The 9179-nt window shown below is 34.9% G+C and overlaps 1 protein-coding gene across 2 annotated transcripts; it reads right to left on the bottom strand.

Moving 5' to 3' along the window:
* Nucleotides 1-3333: 3333 nt before the first annotated feature.
* On the bottom strand, nt 3334-6913 carry LOC131079570 (glyceraldehyde-3-phosphate dehydrogenase B, chloroplastic). 2 transcript variants are annotated; one of them, XR_009114000.2, is made up of 10 exons: nt 6719-6913; nt 6506-6616; nt 6264-6425; nt 6010-6177; nt 5768-5928; nt 5187-5248; nt 5037-5086; nt 4547-4953; nt 3648-4025; nt 3334-3498 (listed from the first exon to the last, which is right to left on the bottom strand). XR_009114000.2 is itself a non-coding variant. In XM_058017553.2 (9 exons), exons 1-9 carry the CDS (start codon nt 6860-6862, stop codon nt 3890-3892), a joined length of 1401 nt encoding a protein of 466 aa, XP_057873536.2. In that variant the 5' UTR covers nt 6863-6913; the 3' UTR covers nt 3479-3889. The 2 variants fall into 2 exon arrangements, 1 of the variants encoding a protein (XP_057873536.2); XM_058017553.2 differs by having other exon boundaries at nt 3479-4025.
* Nucleotides 6914-9179: the final 2266 nt, after the last annotated feature.

The raw sequence follows: 9179 nt of genomic DNA, 5'->3' as shown, positions 1-9179 counted from the left end.
TTGATTAATTGCTAAGATTTTCATTCACCTTGTAGGTCCTCTTGGAGAGGTGAAATCCTACATGGCAGGTGAATTCTTTGGCATGTTTCCTATTTTGTAGGAAAGAAGATATGGAGCAATCCCTCTTTTCTAGGAAATGGGTACCCACTTTGGAGTTCCTATTTTATAGGAGGGTGGAATCAAAAGTTTCCGCGTTGATTAAAAAATTGTTTTGACAATATTCTATGGTCTTGTTTTGACAATATTCTACGTTGACCATAGAGTCTTGATTTGCAGTTTCTTTTTCAGAATGGGAAAAAGTAACAAAGTAGTTTTTTGTTTTATCTTTTCTTGGATCCTAAGTTAAGGATTGATATGCTATTCTTGAATATTTACACCCAAGGAGAAATATGACTTTGTTTGGATAAGCAAGGAGAAGTTAGAGTCATCTAGATGATCAACTTTCTTCAACTTTTTGCTTTGTTGAAGATGGAAGTTGCTTTCTTTGGCACCTAGCTGTATATTATTGAATACTTTTATTATTCATTGCAGAAGGATAGGGTGATTATTTTTAGTATTTTTGATATGTTGTTTGTGTTTCTCCAAAGAAGAGAAAGATGCACTTCTCTATGTTAAGGCTATGATCGTACAAGTGTATTGTAACTTTCTTGTTGCAGATTAATACATTGGTGTGGGTTATTTTACCTTAAAAAGTTTTCCCCATGTATATTGATGTTTCTTCTCTTCTATAAAATTATTCTTTCTTTCATATTCTTAAAGTATCAATTTACTTGCCATTATGTTGCTAAAACATAGATCTATGAGCTAAATTATCTTTCCTCAAAGGATTAATGCAATGAACAATTAACTATGTTTGTTTATGCTTTGAAGGCATAGCAGTATGTTATTGTATCATGATATTAAACATCTAAATAAAAGAAACAAAGGATATTGAAGGTTCATACTAATTCTACCCATTAAGATTTCTATTTTGTAGTGTTCATACATATACGAAGTTAGGAAAGGGAATAAAATAAAGAAGTGAGATAAGAAACAAGGTATTGTAGCTATTTTTTAAAGCGTTGTAGGAGAAAATAGAGGAAAAGTGTGAGTATGAAAACTAGGTCATTTAGAGGAGTAGTAGTAGTTGTAGTGAAATGAATAAAAGGAATTGATTGAGATAATCTAGCCATTAAGATTTATTTTTTGTAGGGTTGATTTCATGTCTTTATGATTTATGAGTGATATATTGGTTAAACAAGGGGAAGGGTTTGCTATACATGGAAGAGTACATATAAGTATTAAATGGTAGGTGAGAAAAGATAGGTATCACATTAGGAAGATAAATGACATTTATATGAGGGGTAAAATACATGGAGAAGATGAAACACATGCATAATAATAAACAAGTTACAAAAAATACAAGGCTAAACTAACTATGAACAAAGGCTAAAACATAGAGGAAAGAATGGAGCTCTAGTTTGTTCAATCAATAAACTTGTATAAATTCTAAATTCTTTGAAACAAAAAGCAATTGGCATATGTTATAATATATCTTTCTTCTTAAAGATGATATTTAGAAAGACACTTATTGGATTCCATTTTGTTTCTTGTGTTGTGATATTTGAGTAGTTTGATAAATAAATGAAAAATAGTTTTGTGGCTAAAATCTCTTTTCATATTTGACTACATGAAATGAAAGATGTTTTGCTTGTAAAGTTAGTCACTAAGGTTATTTTGTATCATTTCTATTCCAAATCCATTTAATTGATAGTGTGTGTAGTCAAATGTGATTTCAAAAGGAATTGATTTAATGTTAAAAACAACTCAAAATCACAAAACAAAACAAAAATCAAAATTAGACAAAAAGGCGGTCAAACCATCATTAAACCCATCAAAAATGAATTATGTTGGACTCATTGTGTATATTTGACCAACGATGTTAGATTCAATGTGTGCTCACTAAATAATTCAGTATCATAACGATGCTAAAATGAAAAAGGAGTGAATTAAAGATAAAAAAGGCCACGAGTTTAGATTGGAGATGAAATAGATGAAGGGTCAAGTTTGCTTGATGGAGATCAAAGGTGGACGATGGATTGGTGCTCTCACCTCATGGGATGGTGCAACTGGCACCATGAGGTGACTTGAGAGGGAGACATGGAGGACTGGATGGGAATAAAGAAATTAAAAATTTCTTTTGGGTACTTGAGGGGACAATACCCATGTGCTTGATGTGATGGGGGGAGATTGAGTGGAGATTTGAAGTGGGTCAACTCCAATTAATTAGGATTAGGGAATGTCCAAATGATTAGGGGAGGGTTAGGTGGAGATTAGGAGATAATAAAATGTGATGGAGAATGTGACATGTGAGGAGAGTAATAAAATAAATAGGATCTATTTATTTAAATGTTTGGAAGAAGGGGCTAATGATGAGGGTAAATAAATAAAGGTAATTATTTACATCGTGTTAGGACTTAGGAAAATTAGAAGAAGATGGCTAATAGTAATTAAGCAATAGGATATTATTCAATTAATATAAATAGTTGGGAATTAGATGAAATAAGTGTAAATTGACCAAAGGTGGTCGATTTTAGGTGCTTATGAATAGCTTTTGTGTTACATACAAGGCCTAAATTTGATGGCTAGATGATAATATTTAGACTTTAAAAAAATATATATATACAAATAAAACTTTAGAAACACTATATGACATGAAATAAAACATTTTAGGTAGATCCTAAAAAATTATATAAAATTATTCTCATATACATGAAAGACAACTTTGAATAGATAATTATAAGGAAATAGGAGTGACTATACAACCAACAAAATGCATTTTGCCCATCATGCATGCATCCATATTATGTATGGTAAAAAAAAATGTTAAAAATATTATCTATTTTCAAATAAATGCAAGTCACCATACTTAATAGCATTGTTCCTCATGTAGTAAAGCTGGTTGAGGCATGCTTTAATAAAATACAACTCATTATCTCGAATTCTGACTTGATTGCATAATCAATTCAAAAAATATTAAAGTAGTGACAAAATCTACATGATGGACACATATGTGTATTTAATTGTATGAATAGACATGATATCCATACTATATATTTGATGACTACAAATACAAATTATATGGATGAAACATACCACATATATCTTAGAAAAATATTCAAATATTTTGAAATAACAAGAAAGATATAATAAGTTGTTGTTTTACATCCTGATGATGGTTCACAAAATGTGATCCAAAATGTTGATGCAAAAATTTATGCATAATTGAATCGAGAAATTTTTGACAATCATTCATAGACTTGGAAATCTAATAAGTTTAATTAAATAACAAGATTGATATAATAACCATACATGTATATTTGATAGTGGTAAATGCATCTCGTATACATAAACATAATGTTTATTTGATGACCATAAATACAAATTATATGGCGAGTAGCGGTTTCCAAAAAAATCTTCATGGACAGGCAAAACCGTCAAATTTAACTGCAGATTCACCTGCAAGTTTTCTCATTTTCAGTAAGATGTATATTGGAAATAAGAGAACAAATTAATCTTTCTTTTTACTGCTAGCAGAATGTCCTATTCGACAATCATGACAAGCATGGAAGAGATTAGAAAATTTAACTACAATCTTAACTACAGACCAAATTCTTCGTTATTGGCTGCGATCCACAAGCCAAAAAAGGTTTCAACGTTCACTGCTGGAGATAAAAAAGAATTAAAATCTCGGAATGGTGGATTCTGCGGGTACAATTCGTTATTTTCCCCTGGTCCATCCAGAGCTTTGTACGCTATGAATGAAGTCGAGTCATTACAGAAGAGATAAAGATGAGGAGGATACACAGTGGTTTAAAGTGCAAAAATGAGCGTGTGACAGTGAATCAAGTTAAGCTTCGTAGACCCTGCATTCATCTGTCTCTGGATTTGTCTTGCAGAATTCATCCAACGGATCCCCACTTCCGCCCTTTGCTATCCCGGGCCATTTGGATGCCACCAAATGTGCCAGATCCACCACTCTTTGGCTGCAAGAATGTACAAAAAAACCATCATAATAATTATGATGTTGTTATTGAGATTTATTTTGTAATTTTCGGATCGATTGATTCATATTATATGATTAGTGTGGTTTTCAAGAATCTATCTTTCATGATAATGAATGGTACATTCATGCTTATTAAAATGATTGATCCATATTATATGAATAGTGTAGCTCACAAGAATTCAACTCTATGCATGGTACATTTAATACTCATTCAAACTCATTGACCCATATTTCATGAGTAGTGTGGTTGGCAAGAACCCATCTTTTACATTCATTGCCTCTAACTGATGTTAACAGGCGAAACATTAGATCTTTATGAAAGATCACTCATTCTAATACTACTCCAACTCTAACACACTTAACCATTCATTTTTAAATTCATCATTTATTATGCCTTATAACCATTCAATTTAAAAATCCATCATTATTATTGGGCAGTGGTACCACAGATCTGTAATGGCAATGAAAAGAAGAAATGAAAGTGAGAGGAAGAGTGAGTACCTGTAGCCCCATTCATTGTCGTACCAAGCGACCACTTTGACCATATCGTCGCCCATGACCATGGTGAGAGAGGAGTCGACAGTGGAGGAAACGTCAGAGCAGCGGAAGTCGACAGAAACGAGGGGCACGTCGCAGACAGCAAGGATGCCTTTGAGTGGGCCCTCTGCAGCCTCCCTGAAGGCACTGTTCACATCCTCTGCTGATATTCCCTTCTTCTCTACATTGATGACCAGGTCGACCACAGAGACATTGGGAGTGGGCACACGCAGAGCAATTCCATTGAGCTTCCCCTTCAGCTGTGGCAGCACCAGAGACACTGCCTTGGCTGCCCCTGTGCTGGTTGGAACTATGTTCAGGGCTGCTGCTCTGGCTCTCCTCAAGTCCCTGTGAGATGCGTCCAGAAGCCTCTACAATTTGCAACACCCATTACTCATTATTCATGCTCTGTAACTCAATCTTAACGTTGATGCTGTGAATCAGTAATACCCACCTGGTCCCCTGTGTAAGAGTGTGTTGTTGTCATTGTTCCTTTCACAATACCTGCACAGAGAACGCTGGATATTAGTCACAGGGTCTCATAAGTCCACATCTTGATTTGGGGATTTGGGGCAACATTGAAATATTATGAACTGCTGCTTACCGAACTCTTTGTCCAGGACCTTGACGAATGGAGCAAGGCAGTTTGTTGTGCAGGAGGCATTGCTGCACATTAAGTTGCACCACTAAATCAGAAACAAGCCCAAAAGAATCAGAGTCAACTTGGTGTGAACAGCATCTAATAAGAATCAGGTTATTTAAGATATACATAAGATATTTTATTATTTTATGTCTCAATTCATAAGATTAAGATGCATGTTATATCTTATATACTTAGATATCTATCTTGATTTATATAATCAAAATATTCTCTTTGTAATCTAAATCCTTTCACTACAAAACATCTTTTAATAGAATATCATTATTCTCTTAATTGACCGACCTTGTGCATTCGTTGAAACTCTTCAATTTTGAATAACTATATTTTCAGCCAAATCTAGTATAATAAAGAGCCTTATATACCAACTCTTACATTGAATTCCAGCATAATGACATTTAATTCCCATGTAAAGAATGAACAAAAAAATCTTTATCTCAATTGAACAGATTGTAATACCTAAAGGTATTTGTGTAAAAGTTTCGAGGTGAATGGCAATGGGAATGGATCCAACGTCCAAAGAGTACCTGATAATGTTGGAAACCTCATCGGCGTAATCGCCTTCATTGACACCCACAACATATGTTGGGATGTCAGCACCCTTAGCAGGAGCTGTAATGATTACCTTCCTCGCCCCGGCCTGAATATGTTTCCCAGCCCCTGGTCCATCAACGAACACTCCAGTGCCCTGCAATCACCACACCACTATAATCCTAATGCCTATTTACAAATTCCAGAGGGTACATGATACAGAAAATCTCATAACTACCTCAATGACAATGTCAATTCCGAGCTCTGCCCATGGCAGCTTCAGGGGATCTCTGTTTGAAACCACTTTGATCGGTTTTCCATCGACGCTTATAGTTTCATTGTCCACAATCTTCACATCAGCTTTAAAAGTGCCCAGCATGGAGTCGTATTTCAGAAGATGAGAAGCCTGCCAGATGAATCAAAATTCAAATCCTTGGTAAAACTGACAGACAAGAAAAAAGCTATTCAAGGTGAAAGAAGAAGTTCACTTACATTCTTAACACCACCACTGTCATTAACTACAATAACCTCAAGGGGTGAATCCTTGCGGCCATGCCAACAGCGAAGGAAATTGCGGCCAATACGCCCGAATCCATTGATGGCCACTTTCAATTTAGCCACAGTTTCTAGTTTTACAGACACAGAATTTGTAGCCTGACTCAACATCCATGAACATTAGGAACCCACTGAAAAAATTTAAGCACCAATCAATCAAGCACATAACAATTACTCACCTTAGCTGTAAGCTGATGGGCAAGTGCGTCTTGGAAGGCTGAGCTCTGACGTCCCTGTCCGTAGAATTTTACTGAAGGAGAGAGTGAATTCAGCCCACAAAATTCTGTCCTCTGTATCATGTGAAACCACCTGTGGTTAATTCAAGGCCTCCACATCACCAATTGGGTACTAATTTTTCACGTGCAGAATGATTGAAGGATACAAACACAAACCTTGAATGATGGCAGTGGTGAGGAGGAATGTAGAGGAGAGACTCTTGGTCTGGAGTGAGAATGAGAATGAGAGAGGGATGCCCGTGCTTGTGCTGGTGCCAGTGCTGCCATAATGGCAGCTGTTGTGGAGGACGCCAGAGCCATGGACAACTAGACCTCCTTCTCCTCTTCCTGTGATTCAAAAGAGAGATGGTATAGGTCGATTATGTATATCAATGGATAACTAAATTTGTGGTGCCCATCTTCATGCCAATGGATTTCGATAAAACCATTTCCTCCACAGATTGCCAGCTTTCATCTCAGCCAACCATGCCTACCCACGTGGTCAACATCATATTATCTATTTCAGACATTCTAATGATCAAAATTGCATACCTTGCTTTTCCCACTTCTTTTTGAGGTTCACCTTATTTTTATAAAAAATTGGAGTTTATAGTTCAATTGAAAAATAGAAATGATTTTATGGGTAGGTTTTTTGGTTAAAGTTTATCTCTCTTTTAGATTTAGATTTATGATGTGTAAGAATAATCTAAAGTTTATGTCTAAGAGTTGTGGAAATCAATTTAAATTTTTTAAATTTAGATTTTATTCAATTGTTTTTATGAGTTGTTATATGTTGATATATAATGTACAATGTTTCATTTGTCATCTTTAGAGTTGTATTTAAGGATTAACCTTAAGTTATCTTTTATTTAAACGTTTCAATCATATTTGAAACATTCATTTATATAATTATAGCTTCATTGTTGCAGTACTACTTACATCCACATCACACCTAAGGCATTCTCTACATGACCACCTATTATCTTTTGTAATGCTCAAAGCCTCACACCTAAGGCATTCTCTACATGACCACCTATTATCTTTTGTAATGCTCAAAGCCTCACACCTAAGGCATTAGCTAAATAGACAAAATTATTTTGTAAAAAACAACATAAGAATTACTTCAATAATTAAGAATACAACATTGCCAAGTCGCACTACACACTAATGCATACACAAAGTGTCATGTTGAGCACAATAACACACAAGATATCTACAACACTAAAATGCATCACCATTGTTTCAAACAAGTTGCCACAAGCAGAAGACTCACAAACCACATGACAAACTCACCATGGTGAGATCTTACAAGAGAGTGGAGCTACTTTGATGTAGTGAAAGCTTAAACTCTTCTCTTTCCCTTGTCTCAAATCAAACATATCAATAACTTAAATTCATAGAAAGGAAACTAGAAATGACCATGCCTTTGGGAAGAAAAACAATCATTTATATGATACGTCCTTCACAAATCAAAAATAATCTTTTGCTATTTAAAACATAGTCCAAATTTGTAAAAACAAACATTGAAGATTTGATAACAAGCTATCAACAATAATATGAAATCGTGCACATAAAAATAAATCCTATATCATCACTCCAAAAATCATAAAATGCTTGCAACCCCAACTTAAAGCAACACTCTCTCCTCCAAACCAAAAACTTCCACCAAAAAGAACCACTCAAAAAATCTATCTCCACTCCAACAAAAGGAAAACCCGGAATTAAAATTTGTCCAAAACGAACAATTACAAGCCAAAAATAGGAAAACTTGACAAGGAAATAAAAAATAAGTAGATGGGAAGTGGACCCCATAATTAAACTATAGTTAAATTATTCTCCATGACGATTATTAGGTCCTAACCTATGATCATTTTATCTTGTGAACATAACACGAGTAGAACATGAGGGAATCATCTACCTTGAATCCACTCCCTAAGCACACTGAATGACACTCAACATTGAGAGAACCCTATAAAAGAGGTGGGACAACTAGGAGATACCATACCTCAACTAGTCATAATGATCGTTAGTTTGCTACAAGCATGACACGCTCACCAAAGTAAAAGTGGGAACATTTTCCAATCAAGGACACCCAAACAAAAGGGAAATAAATTGGTATACTCAATTAGGAGGTACACACACTCAACCAATTGGAATGACAATTGGCCAATTTTACGTAAGGAAACACTTCCAATGCATAAGTGGGAGTAAATTGCCAATTATGACACTTGTCAATAGAGTGAAGGTTGTGAAGACTTGCAAGACTAAGTGGAACAAATTTCATATATAAATTTTTGTATGCGAAAGGAATAGAAGTGTCCTCTACATAAGGATCTACAAGACTACAATTTCATAAAGGACTATAGCACCCAAGAAGGAATTAGCATCCATACATGACACTAGCACCCAATTCCTCCAATGTCCACTTGTGGTATTGGAGTTCAATTATACCATTAGAGTCATTTCTAGTGTCAAAATCCTTTTTTAGAGTTGTATTCCTATCCAAAAATTTAGGTCTAATACTTAGGGTCAATGCCTTGGACACACATAAATAAATTCAACCTAAACTAAACATTCAAAAATAACTATCACCCTCCTAAGATCTTGGCAAGAGATTTCACCTTCTACCTAATTCATT

This window comes from Cryptomeria japonica, chromosome 9 (assembly GCF_030272615.1).
Source record: "Cryptomeria japonica chromosome 9, Sugi_1.0, whole genome shotgun sequence".
NCBI lineage: Eukaryota > Viridiplantae > Streptophyta > Pinopsida > Cupressales > Cupressaceae > Cryptomeria > Cryptomeria japonica.
Note: the sequence above shows the minus strand (reverse complement) of the source record. Positions and strands in the feature narration are given on the sequence as shown.

Coding starts and splice junctions, on each gene's coding strand:
- LOC131079570 (XM_058017553.2), bottom strand. CDS start 6,862: ATGGCTCTGGCGTCCTCCACAACAGCTGCCATTATGGCAGCACTGGCA. Junction 5,929..6,009: donor GAATTGACATTGTCATTGAG/GTAGTTATGAGA, acceptor TGGTGATTGCAG/GGCACTGGAGTGTTCGTTGA. Junction 4,026..4,546: donor GACAATGAATGGGGCTACAG/GTACTCACTCTT, acceptor ACATTCTTGCAG/CCAAAGAGTGGTGGATCTGG.